The 26,576-nt window shown below is 36.9% G+C and overlaps 1 protein-coding gene across 8 annotated transcripts in view; it reads right to left on the reverse strand.

The window, feature by feature from the left end:
* The window catches only part of MYO6 (myosin VI), a 104,613-nt gene that overhangs the window by 21,713 nt on the left and 56,324 nt on the right, over positions 1–26,576 (reverse strand). For all 8 annotated transcript variants that reach the window (XM_032184196.1, XM_032184195.1, XM_032184194.1 and 5 more), the window contains exons 12-24: positions 24,608–24,752; positions 17,640–17,797; positions 16,832–16,923; positions 16,299–16,371; positions 14,609–14,736; positions 13,464–13,559; positions 11,069–11,242; positions 7,394–7,432; positions 5,705–5,798; positions 3,023–3,153; positions 2,864–2,941; positions 1,812–1,941; positions 884–974 (exon numbers count right to left, since the gene is read on the reverse strand). In XM_032184196.1, coding sequence (XP_032040087.1) covers positions 884–974; positions 1,812–1,941; positions 2,864–2,941; positions 3,023–3,153; positions 5,705–5,798; positions 7,394–7,432; positions 11,069–11,242; positions 13,464–13,559; positions 14,609–14,736; positions 16,299–16,371; positions 16,832–16,923; positions 17,640–17,797; positions 24,608–24,752 — 1,429 coding nt within the window. The remainder of the gene's footprint in view (positions 1–883; positions 975–1,811; positions 1,942–2,863; positions 2,942–3,022; positions 3,154–5,704; positions 5,799–7,393; positions 7,433–11,068; positions 11,243–13,463; positions 13,560–14,608; positions 14,737–16,298; positions 16,372–16,831; positions 16,924–17,639; positions 17,798–24,607; positions 24,753–26,576) is intronic.

Below are 26,576 nucleotides of genomic sequence, written 5' to 3' on the forward strand. Positions count from 1 at the left end.
AAATCTGGGAGAAAACAAAAGGAGTCCAGGAAAACCTGCAGCTTCTTAAAGAACCAATACTGAAGGCCATGCACACAAATTACAATGCTGCAGACAGTCTTCCTAAAAAGAAATCACTGAAATCAAAAACGTCAAGGACCGAAATGAAACATAACTATCAAAAGGATGTAAAATAAATATATGTATATTCTTGTATATGTGTGCGTGTGTGGCTTTTCCATCAATATTCCATGCAATCAGAGTAAACCTAATGACATTACTTGATTTCTAGAAGAGGAAGACAGACAGAACAAATAATTATTAAGCTACAGAAGAAAGGGGGCCTATAATGGAAGCTGTGAATGAGTAAAGGACAAAAATTATTGAGCTTAAATTGCAGTTAGAGACATAACTAAGAATGCCTAATACCTAAGCTATCACTGAAGGATTTTATGAACAAAGAGATTAACAAACCTCTTTGGAAATGCTCAGATTTATAGAATCACAGAGCAGTTTGAGTCGGAAGGGACCTCCAAAGCCCACCCAATTCTACCTCCCCTCCCCACCCGCCCACCAAGACCAGGTTGCTCAAAGCCCCATCCAGCCTGGCCTTGAACACCTCCAGGGATGGGGCATCCACAGCTTCTCTGGGCAGCCTGTACCAGGGCCTCACCATCCTCATCATTAAGAAGAAAAAAACAAGTCTTTCTTATATGTAATTCAGGCTATTCATCCTTGGGAAAGAGAGGTAAAATATGGTACTTCTCAAATCATACCTTTCAATCATATTTAGCACACTTCAGTGACTGCAGATACATTTAATTCAGCATTGTACATCTCTTTACATTCACAAGAAAGTATTATAGAAATAGCCATTTTCTTCAAGAAAGGAATATTCTCTTACCGTGGTTTGTGTTTTCTCTTGCAAAGCCACATACGAATAGTCTTTTGTATTTTGATGCAGGCACTGGCTCTATATTTTATCTTATTTTTCACTGTAAACACACAAAAGATACTGAGTCTCAATGGTTTAAACAATTTAACACAACTTTTATATTTCTCACACACCTGATGGCTACTGTATATAAATAGCATGCATTGAGAGCTAGGTCCACACTGAAAAAACAAACACGTAAGATATAAAAGACAGAATATTCACAATCCTGTGCTAGGCTTAAAGGCTACCCCACAAAACAAACAGGCAGAATTCAGCACCCAGCACACACACACACCAAAAAGAAAAAAAAAAAAACAAAACCCCTATCACCATGAATCTCTATTCCACACTGCTATGTTTCTACATCAAGCTTGGCAGTGTTTGCAATTAGAAACAATATTTGGATAGTGATAGGCACCTATCTGCTTATCAGCAGTAATAACTGGAGTGGAGATGTCTTCCCTGTTTCTCATGTCAGTGCTTCCAAATACGCAGATTTCACCTGGAGATAACCTCTGTGCAGGCACTTCCCAGGCTTAAATAACTCCATGGTGTCAGCTGAGAGTTGAACTATTGTCTTTTCCTGCTGTCTGTTCCCCCACAATCCTTGTGCTTGCTAGCTATTTCTGAGCAGGTGTTTACCCAGGCATTGGTAAGCACCCAAACATACAGAAGGCAGGGAGACACAGTCTACCACCACTTTTACAAACCTTAGCTTTAAGCCCTCATATAAATCCCTAACAAAAGCCTAAGAAATTTCACCAACCCAGAAAGTAATTACTCGGAGTTCAGTATGGAAGCATCTGCTATACATGTCCTTGGCCACATTTCAAGGTGCTAATAATTGGTTTGCTATATTTTTTAACAAATATTTAATAAAGCATAAAATACATACATTTGATCACTGAGAGTGAACACCATTGAACTTTTTTCCAACGACTGCAGATAAGCCAGTGATTCACTCGTTTAACTAGCTCTGCTAAGTGATCCGGATCAGACTTCATTATCTGGTCAAACTCTGCAAACTAAATGCAAAACCAGATTTACAAATGAGGAGAACAGCGTGTTAGACTATATTCCTATTTAAGAGCATGTTGAGTTAAAAAACAAAAAGTTAAATATTATTAATGTAAACTATGTCACCATTATACTGGCTTTCAATTAATTCCAGTGAGCATGTACATCTGGGATATTTGACGACAACAAGAATGACCACTGTTTTATTTTTAAATTGATGTGCAACACTTAGCATTTTGCATAATCCAACCCTTTATTAAATATTAAAAATGTATTGCCAAAATTTTTAAGAATTATTTGTTTCTCCACTTCCTGAATACTCACTCTGATCTTCTACAATTTCATGACACCTCTAATTCTGCATCTAGGGGGAAAAAAACCTGAAAACTCTTCTCAAATTTTAATCTTCCTGTAAGAAATCCAACTAAAAGCAATCCTTTCTGAAAATCCTGCACTTCTATTTTTTAATAATTATACGTTCTTCAATGACTAGAGTAATTTTCCTTCCTAGTCATAACAGCTCCCTACTTCTTTCTCTGCATAGCAGCAGCAATGCTCAGAATCATAGAAAGAGATTTCAGCTTCAACTAGAGTTTAGCAGAAAATATTTATTTATTTTCTCTGACTTGCTCTTCTTAAGATTCAACAAAATAGTCTTAAGTGACTGGTACAACATCTGGGCAATTTGTGGAACACGATTATTGCTTCAGGAATACAGCAGCATTAGCAACAATACTATGAAATCAGTTTTATCAATGTCAGCATTGACTTTTTTCCCCACAGATTATGAACAGTGTTTTTGAAAAACCCTGGGCAACCTCATTGAAGTTGGTCACATTTTCAACAGGGTGTTGAACAAAGCTCCTTCAAAGGTACCTTTCAACCCAACTTATTCTATGATTCATATTCATGTAGTTCAAGAAACATTACCTTGCCGGGTCTGAAAAACACCTTGGTTAACCCAAATTTGTAATCAACTTCATTCAGTCCCAAAGCTTTAAACAGTGCCTGAAACACAGAAAACAGTTAGGTTGATATTTTTCCCCCTTCAAAATAAAACAATAATACATTTTCAGATTTCTCTCTTACCTTGCAGAAGAGTCTAGGATCCAGTCGTGCCAATTTTTCAGGCAAGTATTTCTTGTACATGTTATACAGTTCATGAAATGAAGCTCGCGAAGGGAAACCACCTTGCATCAAGTCCAGAACAGACACCATTCCTAAATTCACAGAAACACATGCACAAAAGGTGGAATCAGCAAAATGCAAATAAAGCAGTGATTTTTATGATAACTTATGGCGTAGGCCTCACAGACATTGTTCAGAGGCCAAACCACAAGTTTCAGCTGGGGCTTGATTTAACCTCTAAAACTTCTTGATCATGTGATCATTCCCAAAAAGTTAATACCAAACAGATGAGAAGAACTTGTATCTTCTCCCTATCTGAGACAAAACTAACATCTAGTCATGCAGAGCATTTTTTTTTCTCCTTGTCATTCTTTCTTTTTAGAAGAGTTGACATTTTGTACTTCATTTTTAAAGAAAGAAACAAACAACGCCCAGCCAGGCTTTTATTTTTAGCATGCAAAAGATATTTGTGAGTTGTGGTACAGATGCAGGGTAAAATGCAAATACAGCGCTAGAACATTTTGTGTTCTTGCAGCACTAGGTATCAGCTGATAAGATGTAATGCTGTTACTATATTTTATCTGTAACTAGGGCATCTGTGAAGCACAGATACAAAGTCAGGAAAAGGTTCAAATTACTTCAAACATTACTTCAAGACTCTGCCAGTCTTTTTGCCCACTGGTTTACATAATCCTACAATACCATATAAGCTCAAAAACTTACTTAGAAGTTTACCTGTAACTTGTGGTCTTTGTCTTTATAGAATGTCTTTTATAGCATTGCATCTCACTGCTACTATTAAACTTTACTTATTATGACTTCTTTTCTTTTTTACTTAATTAAGCTTCATTTACTGCAGCTTAAGTAAGCACACATGGAAAGTGAGCTTGTAAGACATTGCAATTGTTATGGTAGCAAAAAAGGTTCATTTTTTTATTTTTGACTTTCTGACATGCTATTAACCTGAAGAAATCCACAGCTAAATGTTCTTAATGGAATTCTAATTTCTGAGAAAACCTTATTAATGTTTTGCAATGGTGACATAACATGAAACACGGGTAGGCTTGCTAAAACATCAGTTCCAGAACCTAGAAATATCTCAACTTCAAAAAGAGAAAAAAAAAAAAAAGCAAAAAGCACAAGCTACTAAATACACAAATATACAGAAAAGAGTAAAAATAAATATTGAAGTCGTTTTGTGAATAAACATCCTATGAAGAACAACAATAACAACGCTGTAATTCCCATGGAAGCCTTTCATTGCTCTGTTCAGTGGGGAATGAGCAAACCTGCTAGTATTTGTCCTTTAAAATAAAGATGTAAAATCTGAAAGCGCCTATTTCAAGAATAACGAAAACATGGCGTCACAATTTGTAACATATAAAGTAACAGGTAAAACCGCTGAAGTTGGAAGCTCAGCTCCCAAATAAATTAACAATAGTAAAAAGAGATGCTGAAAAAGTAAAACAGACTATTCAACTCTAGCATACTATCTATAAGAATCGAAGAAAACAGGCATCAATGATTATATATCTCAGATAATACACACTGCTCTAAATGCACAAAGGGATTTCTCGCACAAATTCCCACAACAATGTAAAGGAATTCTGTTGCTCTGCACTGAGCTTTTGCTCTATTAACATTCTGGGCAACATAACGAGATAGGATTCAGCTCCAGATCAGGAAATCTAAGTTTCATAGAATCACGGAATGGTTTGGATTGGAAGGGACCTGAAAGACAATCTAGTTCCAACCCCCCTGCTACGGGCAGGGACACCTCCCACCAGACCAGGTTCCTCAAAGCCCCATGCAGCCTGGCCTTGAACACTTCCAGGGACGGGGCATCCACAGCTTCTCTGGGCAACCTGTGCCACGGCCTCATCACCTTTGCAGTAAACAATTTCTTCCTAATATCTGATCTACATGTAAACCTACCCTTGTTTGGTTTAAACCTATTCCCCATTGTCCCCCTATCCCATACACTCCCTGACAAAGAGTCCCTCCCCAGCTTTCCTGTAGGCCCTCTTCAGGTACTAGAGGGCTGCTATAAGGTCTCCCTAGAGCCTTCTCCCCTCCAGGATGAACAAACCCCAACTCCTTCAGTCTGTCTTCATAGGAGAGAGGGGTGCTCCAGCCCCTTGATCATCCTCGTGGCCCTCCTCTGGACTCATTCTAATACATTCATGCCATTTTTGTGTTGGGCGCCCCAGAGCTGAATGCAGCATTACAGTGGTGTCTCACGAGAGCAGAATAGAGGGGGAGAATCACTTCTGCTTCTTTTGATGCAGTTTAAGTGCCAATACATGACTCCTTACACATGCACCAGGTGTCTAAACTGTCATTAAAAGCAAGGGAATAAACAGCTGATGGAAAGTAGAATGAATCTTCTTATACAGTTGAGACCTTATCACTATTCAAATTAATCACTTCTGTGTTCTATTGACTAAAATGAGAAGTTACAAAGCATCTAAGTAACTGTTCATAAGGCATAAATAAGCTACCTCCTAGAAAGCAAGGGTTCAAGGAAGGAAATATCAATTCCATCTCACATATTTCAAACTTAGATCTAGCTACAATGGCCTAGTAAATAAATAATAAAAAAAAAAAAACATCACAGGGAAAAGTATCAGAGGCATACACTACCTGAACATTGAAGCTGAGAGAGGATCTGCCCCCCTTCAAAATGGTGACTTGTCATCTTTAAGTTAGGTTTGATGCAGCGAATAAAGCTAGATCCCTGTTACCAAAACAATGAGTTAGCAGAATCTGTACATTTTGAAACCTCCTGAAATATGTTAGTCATTTAAGAATTACAGGGGGCAGGGGAAAGTGAAGAAAAAAAAAAAAAAACCAATACCTTTTTAAAAAGAAAAAGACATTCTTTTGCTCTCATATACCCTTTTTTTTCAGTCCAGCCTTGGTATTGAGGTAACTGATCTCAATGCTCAAGCCATTTATTTAATTGGAACCTTAACTTTCGGGTTTTCAGTGAACTGTTTTGCTTACAATCTAACTAAGGTTTAGCAGTCTAGATTATACTACACTCATTGTCTCCACAGTAATATCACCTAAATGCCTCATTTCTCCAGAGTTCACATGCTACCAGTCTCCTGACACTGGAATCATGCTAGATGAATTTAACTTGACCATCCTTTTTTCTAGCTTTCACTTACAATTTCTTTTGGCTTATGTCTTCACTCTCCCTTCCCTCACATGGTTCCAGCCTGCTCATCCCCAAATATATTACCTCTACAGTTTTGACTGCTGCTTTCTCTAGTCATTTCATAGTCATCCTCTATTTAAGGATGATTTTTTTTTTTTTTGTGAGGCAACGTTGATCATTCAAATTTTTCTGTTAACAGGTAGCCAGTGATAACCTCCTACCTTATAAACTAAAATGAAATTGGGACTAATAAAACATATTTCTACTACTTGTTTGCAGTGTTTTTCACAGACAAGAGTGAGAGACAGCCCATCAAGGAATCTGTCTAGTAACAACATATTCTCAATCATGTGTTAGCTGAAGTCAGAGCAGAGCACCTCCAGCCACACTTTTTTCCCTGGACCGACTCTTAATTCCACTGTGCTGTGAATGATGGAGGTTATCTTTCTTTCAGACCATCCTCATGATTTCTGTAAAACTTTAACTATGCTCTAGCACCTGTCCCAATCATTTGCCTTGTTTTCCCCCTTCTTTTGACAGAGCATAATCTCCTATTCAGAATCGGTTAGAACACGCTGTCAAGAGAAACAAGAATGTGTTCCTACAAATGCATCTTCTAAAAAAATCAGTATGTCAAATTACATGGAGAATTCTGCAAGCTATTGAATTACATCAGCTAAAACAGCAAATTCTTGTTAGGGGAAGCAGGTTCTTTGAGCATCTGTGTATCTGCAGCCTACCGCAAAAGTGAAATAAGACATTCTAGTTCTAACTAGCTTATGGAATCTGAAAACAGAAATTAATAATTTATTTTCTTACTTCTAAGTAACATCTCTGAATCTTTTGAAAATTAGTCACCAGTGATTACCAGTGAATAGAGGGAAATGAAACTGACAAGAACGGAGATTGCAGCTCGGACAGTTTTAATATATATATATATTTTTTTTTTAACCTAAATTGTTTAACTTCCATTCTACAACATTTTTTTCCAAGTTTTGCTTTTGTTTTGTTTTGAAAAGCAAATTAATATTCATCACCTGCAGAGCAGGACATTTCAAAGGTACCATATAACTGCAAACTCTGAAGCAATTATTTATCACTAGACACGAGAAAACGAATTATGATTTATTTCAGAAAAATGGTAAGCCTGCATCTCTGTATGTACTTACAGTACTGTGAAGCTTCTCAAGAAGCAAATTTAACTGAGTCTGTAAAAGAAAAGGCATTTCAGTAGTCTTAAAAACCACAAGTATACACACAAAATAGTGATACAGCATTACTGCATGCATGTTTATTGTTAGTAAATCAAACAGAATTGATAAATCAAACATCCACATATTTTAACAGACAAAATCATGTAAGAGTGCATGAATGGTCCTGAAGAAATTACTTATGTTCAACTGTACAACAACACCATGTGTGACCAGTTACTTACAACAACACAGTTATCAAAAAAGTGCATGCACGTTTGGGAAAATAAAGGAAAGGTGCAATAAAGTTAGAAAGGAAATGAGGCTGAGCAGCAACAATCCAAAAAATACACTGAAAATTTGTGAAAATCCAGACTTAATCTTTAACGAGCCTATTTGCATGTTAAATAACACCAGAAGTATATGAGATATACTCAGCTTTTCTTGGGGGGGGGGGGGGGGAAGCTGTATTGGCTTGAGAGTCTAAGTCACGTCATTTCAGTAAATGAATCTTCATAATGTATTTTTAATTCTAAACTTCCAAATTTTTAATTCTGCATTGATGACAATAGACTGTGGTTTTAAACTACATTTACTATGGGTGTATTTAAACATACTGTAATAATATCACAAATCTGCACTTATTTGGGAAGAAGACTAGAGAATTACCAGATATGTAGGATATTAGGAAACAGCTGCCATTGTTAGGGATGTAAATTGGTACGAACTTCAATATTCCAGGACCATATCAGAAAAACAGAAATATACTTTCACTTTATGGATCTGTCTGTTCTACCACACAGATTACTGTTGTGCTAGCCTTTCTAGTTTACTAGCAACCGTTAGGTATATAGACTAAAGTAAGACAAAATTCTGAATGTCCTATCATACTATATATTTTCTGTACTGGCCCAAGATGGAAAGGATCTTACTTTTGATTTTTTTTTAAACCAGATCTTTCAACTACCTTACAGTACAGGCAAACAGATTTGTATCAGCAATATGAATCACCTACAGCTGTCGGTCTTCCTACCAGTAGACGCAATTGTATTTTTTATGTTTCGTGGATATAGTTAGAAAGACAGAAGGAGTTCGACAAGAAGTATGACAAACATTGATAACCTCCTGCTCGGATCTCACATACAGTTTGCATCTACTTTGAATACAACTTTTATCTTTTCTTAAGTAAGAAATGCTTTATCTTGGAGATGAAAACCTAATTTCCATCAACAAAATATGGTTCTGCTAGAGGAAAAATGCCCCTTCTTTATAGTCATAACTTGACAAGAAATAAGAGACTCTCTCAGGTAAATTTCACTAATGATCGTATGAATAAGGCATATTGCTAAAAGTATTGCTCTTTGAATTATCACAATTTAATCCATCATTACTACATTAAGGTAAAACTATCCCAAAGACTCTTGTGTAGATCTGATGAACTAATTCATCTTCATTTCCTCAACTGGTTTATGTAAATAAATTTTAATTAGTTGTAAGGATGGAACGTGTGAAGGGCTTTGTAAAAACAACTCCCTGCATCACCTAATAATTGATGTAATTAGAAGAATTTAAGACCGACTGACATATTGACAGGTTGAGAATTCTTATTCTTAAAGAGATTAAATTTCTACTCAAATAACAAAGTATTTTGACAGCATTTAAATTGAAATTTTCAAGGGTATTAGTGCTCATCAATAGTACATGTTGTGTCTAGGAATGTAACACTAAATGAATTACTGAAATTAACACATACATTCAAAATGCCATGAAAGTTGAAAACACTGAAAGAACTATAGATTGATGGGCCAGATCCAAAAAGGACTTCTAGTCATGTTCTAGGTGCAGAGGTGAACACCGAAGTCCAAAATACAATCCAAAATGTTCCCACTCAATTGCTGCTTAACTTTTGAAATGCCTCCCTTTTTACTTAACCCTTCTTGGACAACTGTATCTTTCACATTTCCACATTTACTGCACATGGAATGCTAAACCCAAGAGGAACTAAACAACCAGATGGAAGAAAGTGGAAATTATCTCAAAAGATCCCAGTTGCTTTCATTTTGAAAATACAATTATAAAAAACAACGGATCTCAGCTTCACCTCCACGGTTGCAGGGCTTGCCCAAGAGGTCACATATCTGCATGTAATTCCATTTTTCATTCTATCCTCTGTTCATGCATTTTATATTAGACCAATCGCTACAGCTTAATTCTACAACTGCTATATAATAAGGAGGAGGAGGAAATAATTATCAAAGCAAAACTCAAGACAGCAGAATGGCCAATTCCCAGCTAAATTCCAGAAACACTACTTTACAAGTCAGACCATCTCTCTTATGCTTCCTGCCCGAACAAATTTTATTTTTGGCTACATAACAGCGCATCTCCAAAAGGGTATGAGGAATTCCCTCTGTCAGATCGAGCAATAACTTAGTGCCAAGGGTCATAACGCTTAGAGTTAAAACACTGAATACAGTATAGACCAGAATCAGAATACAGTTGCTATACAAAAAGAAAGTGCTGGCACTATATCCTTCCCTTTCTTCCAGCCTTTGCATTTTTACAGAACACTAAGCCACAGGATACACTTATGCAAGAAGGAATTTATCTTGCAGTCCTAATTTAGCACATAACCTTAACATGGAGTAGAAATGCAGAAACTTTTGCTATTGGCTAGACCCCACTCTACTTGGAGATCGTGGAATTCTCTAAGGTACTTGCTTTCACCAGGGACTGCATAAAGGGTCTAGACATGTGAATTGGGGTTTTAGGTGCCTTAGGCAAGGTAACATACCAAAAATGTCACAGCACTTAATTTGAAGGCATGTAAATCCTTCATTGGATCTGGCCCAGATGTGTTGAGAAGAGCTCTTACTGAAATTGCAGCAGCTCTATCAACAGTAAATCCATGAGATTGAAAAAGTTACCTGCAGCCCATGGTTGTGCCTGCTTTTCCTCTCTTAATTCCCCTATAGTTCTTTTTCTAGCCATCCTGAGCTGGAATAGTCCAGCTAAAATAAAACTGCTGAATGAGAAAAGGATGCAGAAAACGTTTGGAGAAGACAAGGTTTGAAGGTCAGCTTTACAACAAGCAGAAGAAAGGAAAAAATGAGGAGAAGCATCAGATTCAGGTATTGAGAAAGGAAATATTCAGCACAATGAACGTATTTCTGTGAAAGCCATGACTATTGATATTTTTAAGAGGAAAAACAGTGGTTAGGTTAAGTGTTGAATTTTGAGAATGGTAAACTGCAACTAATTGATACCTCTTATACGGTACAAAATTAAGATAGGATGGAAGAACACCTTTTGTCATATTTAGAACTCCTGAAAGTCTACAGAATTCAAATTCAGATCAAGAGATTAAACCTTTTAAATAAAAGACTTCCACGTGGCTTTGCAAAATCCTGATTTATGAATTCCTGCATAATCTCAGTAAAAACAATTATCAAGCATATTTCGACAGAAATGTATAGCACAGTTGAATATACTGGTTTCTTACAATTTAGAAGAAAAAAACATTATTTAACAACATTTTTGCTGCATGAATGTCAAGTAACCACTAGTTCTCCCGTCCTTAAGTTCTACTTATTTCAAGTAACTTAGAAATGGCATATATTACAAGAAAATAGACTATTTGCTATGTTATGTTACCTTGAATTTGTTTCCCACACTGATGAAACTAAGTTTTCCAGCTTTTTGTTTGGGATCCTTGTTGTTGTTAGTGTTAGATTCAAACAGCTGTCGAACAAACTTGTCCTTGGATTCACATATGAGAGATTCAAGGGACATGTGTAAAGCATCATTATTTTTTTCCACAAATTGTGTCTGAAAAGAAAAGCCAAGAAATAATAGCACACTTATTTCACTGATCCAATTACTTAAGTAAAAATTAAGTTAAAATTAAAGAAAAGCTGAATTCCACACTTTATTCAAAGATCAGCAACAATATGTAGGATAAATATTTTCATGTTACTTCAAACTTTTCATCTGGACATACAAAACATTAATGACAGACAGGAAAGATATTGTTAAATTTGAAGTGTTTCATAATTCCTACAATATCCAAGGTAAGGTTTAGCACCTGTTACAAGACCAGTTGTGCTTTTGTCAGTGGTTACACTCGTTTCCACTTCCAGTACTCAGCATATCATAGAATGGCTTGGGTTGGAAGGGACCTTAAAGATCATCTAATTCCAACACCCCTTCCATAGGCAGGGATGCCACCCACAAGATCAGGTTGGCCAATGCCCCATCCAGCCTGGCCTTGAACACCTCCATGGTGGGGCATCAATTTGCTAGTTCTGAGACGCTTAAATAATATGACAAGCAGCGAAGACCTAAGATCTGTTGTGAAATAGGAATTAGCATGCACACTTTAACTGGTGGAACTAAAGTCAGGAAAATGTAATTAAAAACAGTTATCTTAGTAGTACTGCAACCATGGAAGTTGGTTTGGTTGATTTAACCAAAGGTATCGTCCCTTCCTACAAGCCCTATGCCTCTGTTTTATTTAAATTGACTCACTTTTAAACGTTAAGAGCTGTGTATTAAACTGAAACTCAAAGATCAAGACACTTGTATCCAATTTCACACTAACAAAATTCTCTATCAAGAATTTGTGGTGCACATTCAATAGTTGCATTGACATTTATGAACAGAAGAAGGCAAATTTAATTTGATTGAGAAAATATGAATTTGCCAACACATCCCATAAAAGGATTTAAAGGTGATGGGTCAAAGGACAAACACAGGCCTCCCAAATTCCCTTGGACTATGAGAACACAACAGGAACATAAATGCAGACAGTTGAATGCCCCCAGCAGAAATTAGCTTGTGAAAGCTGCCACGAGACCAACGAGAAAGAAACTATGAACATACAAGGCAACTGTAGTCCAGCTAAGGCCCAAACTAAGTCAGACACTCTGAAGAAGGGAATAAATGAAGTCAAGCATGTTAGCATGGCTTCTGGACCAAAGCTGCCTCATACCTGGTTAGCTCAGAGAGCATATATGTGCAAATATCTGGCTCTGTTCCTGAAGAAACCGTAAGGTATTAACATAGGATGAGGAGGTAAACAGTAAACACAGACCATGTGAACATAAATGCATTCCAATGTTATGTGTTATTTTGATATTGAATCTGTGTGTGACTTTGGTTTTTATAATACACAGACTTCAGCTTTCTTTTTTTTTTTTTTTTTTTTAAATTATCTACAGAATGCATCTATCTCAAAACACTATAGCAATCATTGTTATTCATGGAGTACTTTGAAGTAAGCACACACCCTGAAAGTCTGCATTTTCAAATGACAAAACACATCTTTGGAATTAGCTTCTCTTTTACACACTGGAGTATCCAATGAGAACAATAAAGTGTTATGGATCTTTCATTTATCCTTTATCCTCACATTTTTTTATTTAATTTTTTTTTTTTCAAAAATTGTGTTGCCCTAGTAGATGTTGCCCTCGTAGATGTAGATGTTGCCCTAGTAAGACTGTTTCAATATTTTTTGTATGATTAAGAGTCATAAAAAAGTACAAGCATTCAGCATGTAGTTGAGGGTAACAATTTTAGATATTTCATATTCTTACATTTCTACCAACAGTAGAAATGGAAAAGAAAAAGTATAAAATGTGAGTTTTAACACAATAAACTGACATTGCATAGAAGAACAAGCATGCTTCTGAAAAGTTGTGCTTAAGTCTAGTAACACTTCTGTGTTATGTGGTATATTCCCCTGCTGCAGATGCAGACCTCTGTTGACATACGATTTGTAGCAGACTGTGGCTCAATATCTTTAATGTTGACATTGTTACCTACAGATTTGACGCTTACACCAAATATGTCAACAGAAGTCTGTCATCTGAGAAGTTAAAAGAAATTAAAACATCAATTCTGTCTAACTTTTGAAGTTAAAACATATCAACTTTGCCATTTCTCTTCCAATTAACAAGTTTTGTTCTTGTTGTTTTTAGCAACATACACTGAAAAGCATATTATAAAGTGTAACAGAAACAGCTGACTTTTTTCACTTAAGTAACATTACCGTCTCATAGCATACTGCTCCCGCAAAATGCCGGATAATAAAGCCTTCATCATCTCTGATATTTCTGTGAACAGCCAGTTTAGACTTTCTAGGGATCTGGAAATAAAAATTTGAATTACAAAGAAGAATTACATTGGAGGGTGAAAAAAATGTATTCCTAGGACATCACCATGATTTTGCCAGGATGTTGAAAGTGACATTGCCTGCAATACAGTTGTGAAGACCACTACTATTTCAATTCAAACCAGGATATTTGAAAAACCTATTTTCATTCTCATTCACACCCTTCAAAATAAAATTGTCCAGGATTGCTAAGTCTACCTAGCTGACTTTCTTTTTGCCTTTTGTCAACAATTTCTATTCCATTTATTGCACAGCTGATGACAAGCTGACAAATAGCCTTGTCATATAAATAGGATTAGATAGAAGCTTAAAACGTTTTTAAAAGGCAACCACCTTGTTGATCATATACATACTGACAAGAATGTCTCATTGCACAGGAACCTAATTAAACAAGCTTAAGAGGAAACTTTAAGAAAAGTAAGCAGATGGCAATTTTATTTGGCTCCTTTTGCTTGCATTTTTTCAGCAGGGATTTTGTTTGATTGTTTGTTTTGTATTTCAACAGAAGTCATGTATAAAAGTTGCAATGGTTTTCATTAACCTTCCACAGAGTGCTGTATGTTAAAGCATTAATGACAAATAAATTCACCTGGTGTGTTACGTACTTTAATTGCTGAAGTGTTAGCTAGATACTTCACGCAAGTGAAATATTCTCCAAAGCAAGCAGTTTTGGAAATTCACAAAATAGCTAATCTGATATGAAATAAACTAAATTAAAATGTTTGTGTTTTTTTTTTTTTCCTTTTCATGCTCTACACACTAATAGTCTTCAAAGAGAAGTGAAGAATATGGCTATACTTTCAACAGGATATTAGAATTGCTAGAAGACTTAACAAGCCTTTAGTGAACTTTTCAAAACAAACCTAATAACTGAACTTGTCCTTAACAAAAGCATACAGATCAGACAAACAGGTATGGTATGAGATTTCTTAGAAAAGGTTTTCATTAAATTCAGTGTTACTATCAACAGTTCCAAGAACTGTTTTATTAAAAAAAAAGACAGCCAACACAAATAAACCTACAGAGAGTCTGAAATGGTCCTTGTGTTTTTGGTGCACAACTGAAGTAAAATGCTGGTCGCTTGGCTGGGGAAGACGATTTTCTTCATCCAAAATATCCAGCACACCTATTAATTTTGCTTCAATCAAATCTATTAAAAATAACAAAACACAAAAATTAAATACATAATCACATACCAGAATTGAACATTAAAAGTGTAAAGTGCTACTGATCTAGTTTTGTATAACTATCTTGGGAAAGCTGTTAACACAGAAAGTCACTGTAAATTAATTCTATAAATTTTAATTGTTGATTTAATAGACAATTGCTTGTTTCAGGTAACTGCTGTCAATGGCCTGGCCCGACGCCTTAAAGCAAAATCATATTTCTACAGAAAGCAACATTATTTTTGTCACTCACTTCTAAAAGCAGTAGAAAATCCTTTTCTCCTGACTACTCAAGAACAGAAAAAAAGGCTTAAATGGTTTAATCAGGCCATGATTTTACTACCTTACCTAAGAATACCTCATACAATGAAGAAACGTGTAAAATCTGTGGTGGAGTGTCACATGGAATAGTAAAAGGGGTCATGGCTTAGGGACTACTACTTGTATGCTTATGTAAGCTGCTCACGCCATTTCTATGGCTGGTAAAAGACAACTCGTCTACAGTCTTTACAACCTGACCCCTTTTCCCACTATGAGTCAGAGAGAGACCTCTTTAAATAGGCATCAGGGAACCCTTTTTGATTCTGAGATTTTGTTTCAAAACAAACAGGTATGGGATGGCAGGGGGAACAACACTTTTTACAGAAACATGATGGTCTCTATATGAGAACGTTTTGGGTAACAGGCTCACGCACATGCTTCAGTAAATCACCAGAAGAGGTATGGTTTGCATTCATAGAAATCCGTTTTCTGTTGCTATGTTTTTATTCCCCCTTTCAGATACTTTTCTATTGCTTTTTCACGAGATGGCTAAGAGCCCTGATTGACAAGAGCTATCATCTTTAGTTAAGTCAGAGTTACCAATTGCATAGTCCTATCCAACAACGTGAACACTTCTTCAGCAGAGCTACAGAAACTCAGAGCAGCAGACATTTTGCAACAGATGTTGAATTCTGACACTATGAATCCTCAATCCAGCCAGAACTTACTGACTAGTTACCATGAATAAATTGCTGTAAATGCAAAAGCAAGGTCAAATTCTGTTCATAATACACCAATTTGGAGAACACAAGTTGAACATAAAACAAGTAAGCCCTTGGCCTATCAGTCTGTGCAAACCTAACAGCAGCAGGAATCTCTACAGCCTATTGCCTGTAATTCATTTTGCTTCTTTGCCAATTGGCTCACACAAACAAAAAGGGTGGGTGGGTGTTTAAAATAATGGAACTTTTTCCCTCAGACACCCCCACACCCTTCTTTTTATTTCTCTTGTTATATTTAGACATTCTGATTAGTTTTCTATGAAAATGCCAAGAAATTCACAAGTCCCACCTGCACTTATAACACACTGTAGGACAACGTGGATCCATTACCAACTGGAAATGGAATTTAGAAAAAAAAATGAAAGAAATCACAAGGTTTCAACAGTCATTAAAAGCATGAAATTACTAGCACTACTTATTATTTTGCCTCTAACTGCTTAAAGTAGTTTAAGTTTTTTTCTCCAAGTCGCTAATGAATAGCTTGACATTTCAAAAGTACATACCTATACAGTCCTGATTATCTACATAGCGCACTTCATTAACCCCCAGGCCTTCTTTCTGGTAAAGTTCTTGTTCCTTTAAAAGGAAAAATAAGGAATAATAGTAAAATAAAAACTATGATTCACCCATATTTTTTTACCCACTGAAACTGGGCAAGAACGAACACACATTTTAGAATTCCCTTGTGCAACTTAATATATTCCAACCTCACCTCCTTAATGATATACCAATGCTTTTAGATACTCCAATTATGTACAATATATTGCCTGATATTTGGATACCCCATTTTAATGAATGATATTTAGAGTAAGAATTCTTCATTGTTTTTTTTTTTTTTTTTTAAGAAGAAAGGAAGATGTATCTTTTTGAAAAGTCATGTTCTTTTCTAGCACAATCACATCACACAGCAAGACCACTTGTGGTTGACTAATTTTTTTAATATGAGCATAATGAGCAACCTTATGGAAAATAATGTTACCTTTAGTATCTTTTTACTGAAAAAAAAAAAAAAATCAAATTTAGCAATACAACATACCTCTTTCAGAATTCTTTCATTAAAAAATTGCTGCAGTTTTTCATTACAGTAGTTGATACAGAATTGTTCAAAACTGTTGTGTTCAAAGTATTCTGAAAAATAGAAGTTAAACTTATGTGATAAACCAGCATTCCAACAATTACATTATAGAATCACAGAATCACAGAATTTCTAGGTTGGAAGAGACCTCAAGATCATCAAGTCCAACCTCTGACTTAACACTAACAGTCCCCACTAAACCATATCCCTAAGCTCTACGTCTAAACGTCTTTTAAAGACTTCCAGGGATGGTGACTCCACCACTTCCCTGGGCAGCCTGTTCCAATGTCTAACAACCCTTTCAGTAAAGAAGTTCTTCCTAACATCTAACCTAAAACTCCCCTGGTGCAACTTTAGCCCATTCCCCCTCGTCCTGTCACCAGGCACGTGGGAGAACAGACCAACCCCCACCTCACTACAGCCTCCTTTAAGGTATCTGTAAAGAGCAATAAGGTCACCCCTGAGCCTCCTCTTCTCCAGCTTATTCTTACTTATTATGATAAGTAAGAGAAGTTTAATGGTGCTAATGTTTTTTGATATATGTGTGTTTCTTTCAATAAAATAAAAGCTGTTACAGATTTTCAAGTTGCATGTCAGACAGAGAAAAAAATGCTGTGGCAGATTATATTTCTATGACAAATAACAGACAGCTATATCTGGCAGCAAACCAAAGCTAGGTCTCATACAATGAAACCACACGTGTGTATTATTACAGTGGTAATAACAGATTACTAGAAAAAAAAATATTTTATTTGTTAAGAATACTTACCAAAACCAGCTATATCTAGAACTCCAATGAAGAAAGAAGAAGTCTCAAATGGAAAACACTGGTTTACCCTGTTCACCACATGGTCAAAGAGATGACTATACACCGTTTTAGCCAAGGCATCGCGGGCATTGTTTGCTTGTTCTACTTTCAAGGGTACCCTATTAAAAATAAATAAATAAAGGAGAGATCTTACGTTTCAGAATTTCTCACTTGAAAATACTGAGATTAGGCTGTAAACTTAAAAAGAACCTTTCCCATCTTTGTAAGTCAGGACACAAAAAGGCTGGGCTGTAAACTTAGGTGCCAAGAAACAATCTTGCTCAGTTAGACTCACTATATTCTCTGTAAAAAAAAATAATGTTTCACTATCCTCATTAGCAATAAGATACAGATTACTTCTTTCTCATTCGTTTAATAGAAGCTATATTGAAAATAGCCAGAGAAAGACATTTGAAATACATATTCTTATCAACAAAAACATTTCAACTATTTATTATGAGCTGCTTATTACAATGAAAGCTATAGTTCAATTTTCCTATGACATCTTTGACCCCATGTTTTCATAAAGGCTATAATTGAAACTATAGGACTGTAAAATAATCAGTAACAAAAACAGAAAAAAATGCACAGACAGGGCATGCAATCTCATTGCAAAACATAGATGCGATCCCATATAGGAGGATTTTTTTCTAACACTAGAAAAACAGTGAGAATTTACCTTTTTCCATCCCTTTATTCTATATTATGACAATTTATTGTAAGTTTACATTTACACTGCAATTTAGCAGTTATCACTGTCTACAGTTTTTGTGTTTTTGTTTTTTTAAGTCACAAGTTTAAAGACTATTAAATGCATGACAAAGAACTGTGGGAATATCAGAAATATAAACACATACTCTAGCTATACATATATGTATTTACCTATTCCATGAAGTCAGTATGACAGTGACTTGCCTAAATGCATATGCTTAAAAGCAAGCACATTTACCTACTTTACTTCCTGAATAAATACATTCCACAAGACTTGCTTTTAAATAGGTTTCAGAACAACAGACAGGCGTACCAAAAAAATAAAAACTCTTTTACTCTATGCAGCTCAGGAAGTACTTGTAGAAGTCTTCAGAATAAGACAATTAATAGAAGGAAAAAACTTTATGGAATTTTTTAAGAAATAAATGAGAGAAATATGAAAAATGAAGTTATAGCGTTATGGTATGATTGCAAATTGTACTTACATCCTAACCATGTTACCAAAGTACTCAAAACAAGAATTCCCAACAACCTGAACAGAATTAAACCAGAACACAATCAGACTGAGAAAGATCAAAAACTCTCCAAAGGATTTTTACATGTCAAAAAAAAAAGTTTGAAATCCTGACAGTATAAAAACTTCATTCATGGAAAGAAGGCCTAAAATTTCTAATAAATATGGGTACCCAAAGTTTTTGCACAACACTGTATTATGACATTCTGACATATCCAATGTTAAAGTAAATCAAAAGAAGAGATTTTTTAGGGAGAGTGCCTTTGCTAACTGATAGAATTTGCAGGAAGGAACGTCAAGATTGTCATCACAGCAGCCCTCTTTGTCTTGAAGACTACAAGATGATGGCTTCAGCTGTATGCCAAGAGCTCTTCTGCTTTTTCTAGTCAGTCGGCTTCATAAAACAAAGTGTTTCTCCCCAGGTACCTCCCTGTTTCACTTCTCCCCATAACGAGCCTCGTACCCTTGGATGACTACAGCTATAACAACACTCAATATTGAACCAAAGGTCAGCCTGTTTAGCTAAGGCGGTGGATAACCAGCTATGGAACTTTTCAAATATGCAAGAATCTACATGTAAGAAATAACTCATATGAACTGTTCAGCAAGCCCCATGCACAAGGTGTACGAGGTTCAAGGTGCCACGTCCAGAGAACTGCTCTGTCGCCCCCTCCAGGCAGCTTCCTTCACACAGGAGCACACAGAACTGGCAAATCAGCAAGGGAAAACTAACACTACGCAGCTTACCCATGTTGCATCATTTCCTCAACTTCCCAGGATGCCCAAGCACCAAGCTACCTCATGATTACTATTTCTGTATTTTTCAAAGATGATACGCCAGATACAGAAATGTGAGACTGATAGAGATCACTTTCTATTGTGACTGCTAAGTCAGGGAACCAGAGACTCTGTTCACTAAGGACACCTACAGCTAGATTACATTAGATAGTAATTAGCTTTAACACACAATCTTGTCTTCCACTAAGGATCTCCTGACTTATCTTAGGGTAACAAGTACTGACAGAAATCTTATCTTATAAATAGCAGGAAGATACCTTTACATTCCATTCTGATACGTTTAAGAGATCAGAATGCTAATGCCCACGTGTCAGCCGCAGGCCTATTGCATAACAGAATACACTAAAATCATTTATGCTTTCATTTCTTTAAATTACATTAAACAACATTGCAAACTCCTAGAGCATGTACTTACTAAAATGACCCTATTCTTTAAAACTATCAAATTCTACCATCGTTAAGTAGAATTCCACAGACTGCTCAAAACCCTATTTTAAATTATCACAGGATGCAGCAGAAACTATAACCCAGCAATGCTTTTTGCACAGCTGAAGAAGCACAGAACCACAAAACAATGCTGCAGTTTCACTGACTCCATAGATACCAAAGAGCGCTACTACAGAACTGCCTCTCAGAATGAGTGACTTCCTTCTCATGGGCTTTTTCCTTCCTGTGATCCTTCCTTCCCCTACTCTGCTCACCAAGTCTCTCTTCTCCTGTTTCTTGTCTGAAGAGAATTATTTCCCTTCCTCCATTTCACCTTCTCCCCCTTCTCCCTCTATCCATCACCTATTCGTAAAGAGGGAAGAAATTATTTCAATTTTCTAGCCATTGTTAAGGCAGCAACAAAGAAAGCCTTGCTTGGTTTTCATACTAATTTCTTCAGTACAGTTCCCAATGATTCACAGAGTCTGAGGCCTACAGGAAAGCTCTCTCATGGGCTGGGACAATTCCACACAGTCCTCAAACATTTTCCAATATTTAACATCATTCAGTTTACTTACCCAGACCACATAAATTACAATTAAATATCTGTAATTTGCCCATAGTTATCAACAGCTGGGGGAGAGAGAGCAGGTGAAATGATATCCAGAAGCCACTTCCTTTCAGTTTGATTACTGCTTCACAACTAAAATGGCCTGGATGAAATAAGCCTACCTAATGAGAGGCTTACTTTACTAAAGAATACTTTGGTACTATCACTAAAAATGCATTTTGGTAGAAAATGTGCTACTTCAAAAATAGGAAGAAGACTTGAGATGATGTCGGTTAAATGTTTCACAGTGTAAAATGATCCACTTCGTGATGATGGATATCTGTTGGAAAGCCTCCGGGTTTCAAAAGAGTGAAGCTAGCACAGTGCATTTACAGCTTAAGAGGTGTACTGGACTTTGAATACAAACACATTATTTCTCTCTGTAAATACACTTTACATCACAGCAAAGACATCAGCCAACAAGGTGATTATTATGTTTTTGGGGGGGAGACGAATAAGGACACAGAAATGTAGCGCAGCTGTCAAGTCTCCCTGGCAGGCCACTGCACATTAGTATTTAATAAAATCCCCGGAGATAGCATTTAGCATCACTCTCCTACTGTTCCTTGTTGGCTCCATTGTCCCCAGCTGAACAAAGCCTTTGTTATACTCTGAGCACAGCGATTTCAGCTGAGCTATTTATTCATTGTGACCTACTAGAACTCACATGATCTGCTTCCACACAAAAAGGCCCTAAGAAAGAAAGAAAGAAATGAGTAGCTCTTTGGGGTGACGAAACAAAATAAAACAATGTACTTGTCAAAACTCTAATATTAATAGCAATCAGATTGTTTCTAAACCACACTGCCGTAGCAAAACCTGGTGTCTATTTAATAAATAACTAAGAGTCCAATCCACTTTCCTTGTGCATGCAGTAAGCCACATGGGAAGAAGACACAACTGTGCATTTATTAGCATATGTTTGCTTTTAGCAGCACAAGTTCAGAAAAGGCTAGGGAAAGGGGCTTAATACATTTATCCTTTGGTGTAGGGAGTCCTCTGAATCCTTTACTGCCACCCACAAAATAAAACAATGGGGAAAAGTAAGATCTGCTGACACAAAAACACAGCTACTTGTGTTTGCAGACTATCAGGATGAATATGCTGAACAGAAAATCTTTACAGTCATATTCCAAGGTGAACTTGAAGCTGTAGCAAAAATTATATATATGGATATGGAACAGAGCAAGTCAGAGCCATGTGTAATCTTCTCAGATGCAACCAGATAGTAAAAAGCCAAGAATCAGTTTGAGACAAGTTGTTAAGAAACCTTGCTTGACAGGGTCACTTGAGAAGTGGTGAAAGGGAAGCACCATGTGCCTTTGTTTTAGGCCTTGATACGTCTCACCAAACATTCTCAAAAGAAAACTATACAGACACGGTTTATCTCCATGTTATGCATACAAAAGCCAAAACCAATCTATTCTCAGAGACTGAGTCAATAGTTCACAGAGAGCAATTCCAGCTGGGTGCCATCTGAATCTGACACGGACGTGTTTTGTTCTAAACCCTTCTGCTTCTAGTTAACACTTTCATTAATCTGGATGGAGAAATTATGAGTATGTTCATAAAAACAGTCTGGTAATACTGAACTAAGAACAAAAGCAGGAAATCTCAGAAATGTGATTAGCATAAACTATTTTTACAAACTGAAGACATGATCTAAAAATCCACAAGGCAGATTTTGGTAAAGAAAAACGTGTGGTAATATACTTAGGAGGATTCAAAAATGTAAATACATCAGCAGTTACAGTGGATCACAGGCTGAATTAAGTTAAAAAAAAAAAAAAAAAAAGTTACAAACTTTCAATCTCATTCCACCATGTGTTAATATGAGTTCCATCTGTCTTGTAGGATATATGTCTGCTGTAACTTTATCCGTAATACTGACATACTGACAAAGTTTCTGCTGGATTAAGGTATCAAAGACCTTGCTGTTCTATTTATCATTTGCAACTGCAACTTTTTCAGTGGTAATCACTGTTAAGTTTTAACTCTTGCATGTCTCTTCTTTCCAAGTATAGAAAAAGGCACACAACCAAAGAAAAAAAAAATATATCTGTTTGCTCTATCTAGAAATAAACCTCATGGTCAGCTATTTGGTAATAATGCATTTACCAGAACAACAGCCCATAAACTTAAGACTCCTCTTGAATATGAATTACTTCAGAAGAGCCTCTGTGTTCCCCTAGAAAACATGAGATCCAAACAGTGCAGGTTGTCACCAATGGTTTACTATGTCCAAAAGCAGCCAGGAAGATCAGTTGCACCCTGGAGATAAGGCAGTGGGCACTGAACACAATTCCACCGCCCTTGTTTTCTTATAATTTATGATGAAGATTACTTCTCTTGCACAGCTCCTGACCACTGGAAACCTTCATTACGCCAAGTCTATTCCACCAATTGAGGACTGAAACAGCCAAAGCTCTCAAGTGCTCCAAGACCAATTTTCCCCCTCATAAATTTGACATAAACTAGGTGTATTAACTCACATACATCACTTTTACTGGACCCACTGACAATATATACCAAGGTTTTATCAGTCAGCTGTAACTGATGTACCCGGTTTACAAGTCCACAAGTTTATGAACTGTTAACAAATATTTGTTTTACAGCATGAAGTATCTGTTTTAAATAATAGGGGGTAATTTCAAGAGATAAAATATGCAAGAAACTTACATAAGCCACATTAATACACTTAATTAACAACGACTTTCATATATTAAACTTTCCGGTAAAACATGCAGAAAGCTACATTTCTGATTCAGTCAGCCCAAAACAATCTGATTGTTTCCCTACAATCGATATGAAGCTCCTGTGCATTCTTCCAATGAGTGGATGTTAATTAGTTTCCTAATTAAAAAATCAATGCATTCAACTAAACACAGAGCTTTTAATTTGCTCAAAACTGTTTAGCCCAAATTTAGTTTGATAAGTTTTCCTCAACCGCAGAAATAAAAAAAAAATACAACATATATCAAATAGACAGTGTTAGAAAACCAAATGTTAAAACATACAATTCAGTTGCGTGCAGTTCAGCTAGCATTCAGCATCCCTATCGGGATGGATTAGACTAGCAGAAAATCTGTGGTGGAAGCAGAGTTTGTTCATAAGCAAATGGAAACTGTGGTGAAATTGAGTTTTCATGAAGCTCAGTTTCAGAAAAGTCCTAATTTTCATGGTATTGAAATGTTATCATCAGTACCCACATCTGAACGCATTCTTTGTGATTATTTGTTCTCCATGTGCAGATAGAAAAAAATCACCTAGGAAGTTACTTTGATAATAGCTTCTTGTTAAAATGTAAGCTTGTTAAAAAAGGGACACTTTTTTAAGGCTGCTATTTACTTCAATAGTGGTTCATTCTGTCTAGCTATAAAAAAAAATACAATCACCTCTTATCTTGTTTCATTATTTTATATGTTTCTATGAAACCACATTAACTTCACAGTTAAGGTTAAACATTTGTTCACCGACAGCAAGCAGCAGCACATTTCTGGATTGCTGTTTGTTGTTTTTTTTTAAATTGGAACTCAATTTCAGCAGACTCAGATGTGACAAACAGGGAAACCAATCACCCTGACACTTGAGAAGCGTGGAAACAGGCAGGTGGACGATGGGGGCTCTCTCCTCCCCCTGATTAGAGCATCTCAGACCTAAATACCACAGGAGCACACCACACTGATGGGACTGCTGTGAAGCCCGCATGACAAGAGATGCGCCCAAGTATCTTCTGAAATGCTTTTGGCTGTAATTAACAGCGTTAACATCCCTCAAAACGGTGTAGCTGTTAAATCTGGTAACGTAGCTAGTTTTCTGTGCAGATCCCGTATTTAACAGGCTGACTGGCTTCCTTTTACTGCGACTCACTTGATGACCGTGCCTTTGGCGCCCCCCGCCGTGGTGAGCATGACGCGGGTGGTCAGGCTGCCGCGCAGGTCGTCCTCGTCCAGCCCCAGCAGCGCCGCGCAGCACTCCAGCGCCGTCTGGCTCCGCGCCTTCAGCGTGCAGCCCCCTGCGAGCAACCGCCACAGCCGTTAACCAACCGCCGCCCAACCGCCATAACCGCCGCCCCCCCTCACCGTGAGGTGACTGAAGGATGTTACCCGATTTTATTTTTTTTTTGCCGATGTTGAAATACACAGCACCACACGCAAGGTTTTGCCACGCTGCGGTGTATCATCACTTTTAAATCCTTTCCATTATTTTTTTTTTTTCATATAGATCTTGAAATTCTGGCTCCCTATCACTCAGAAGTTTCCACAAAGAATGCCAACTAACCTGTAATTGATAGGTTTTGCCTTTAAATCGTCCCATTTCATAGGCATATCAAACCAATCTGCTTTAAGGCGTACTTCCTAATGTTAATGAAACAGCTGCGGGTTTGCAATTTTTATGTAAAATCCTAGGAAATAATGAACTGCAATAATCTTGGCAGAGCAGCTTCAGAGGAATGGAAGTTAGCATCTAGAAATGTATTCACAGATTAAAGATGTGACTAATGAAATGACTAAATGCGGCTACAGATGTGATAAAGACTTAATTCCCCCCCCCCCCCCAAAAAAAAAAAAAAATAAAAAACAAAAGCTATGCCTCAAAAATTCTGTATTTTTAGAACATTGTTCTACACATACATTGTTCACAACCTGCTTTTAAATGGAAGAGCCATCCCAAAACACAGAAGTAGCAAAAAACATTGCTAACACCTAGTAACTAACTGCAGCGATGCAAGCTGCTGGATGCCAATGTTCCTGTAATCCTCCAGACTTCCCTGCTATGCACAGAAGCGCCTGGCACAGCTGCCTCCCAGCATTCCCACCATCACACACATGAGACAAACAATTTCCTAGATAAAGAGGTGGAAGGTACACTTGGTCCTGCTAGTCAAACATTGCTTGAATTCCATAACTCTGCACTGACGCCACATAAAAGAAGCAAGGATGGAGTGCTCAAAAGATTAAGTCTTATGTGGATTGATTTTGGAAGCTCTGAAACACCAACCTGTAGCAGTCTGCTTCTGTTTGGTGTTGCCCAGATATTTGAAGCAGCAACAAAACTTTAAAGGGTGTCTGATACAGAAATACACTTCTGGAGCAGTTCCAATGAACACCCTGTGTGCCCACTTACAAGGTGAGAGCAGAATAACGCATGAATTTGCTATGACCATTTAAAAAAAAAAAAAAGTAAGACTTGACTCCAGGAAATACGGGTTTGAATTTCAACATTCCATGAAAATAACTGTTCTAGTGTTAAAAAGGCTGTCTGCTTCCTTTCTCTAACCTCTGACTTTCCATATCACTTATAGTTCCCCTCCTTGTTTGCTGGATTCCTAAAATTCCTTCTGCACTCACATTTACATTTTTTTCACCTTGTCTTATTCTTGTCAACCCCAAACTCTCACCTCACAGAAGGCCCAAGTATGGAAGCTCTCTGCCAGCTTACTACCAAGCCATGAAGCCACCAACCGTCTCTACCCTCATTGTCCTCCTATTTTCTGTCATCTTCATGAAGATGGCAAGATCAGAAATTGAAACTGGGGAGGTTCTGATATGATAGCTTCACTGTGACAATAATTAGTCAGTGAAACAAATTTCTCAGAGAAGTTGTAGCATCTTCTCTTTGAAGTTTTTCCCATCCCTATGAACAACCCTGAACTATTTGGTTTGAATTCAGTATCGGCCCTTCTTTGACCAGGAAATATTGGATGAAAGACCTCCTGACAACCCTTCCCACCTGAAGGTTTCTGCAATTCTGTGATAATTCAGTGCTTGGATCAGGAGCCACTGAACCTAAGAGGCTAATATTCATTTAATTCTTCATTCAAAACACCTTTTAAAAT

The sequence above is a fragment of the Aythya fuligula genome, chromosome 3 (genome assembly GCF_009819795.1).
Source record: "Aythya fuligula isolate bAytFul2 chromosome 3, bAytFul2.pri, whole genome shotgun sequence".
In the NCBI taxonomy this organism is placed as follows: domain Eukaryota; kingdom Metazoa; phylum Chordata; class Aves; order Anseriformes; family Anatidae; genus Aythya; species Aythya fuligula.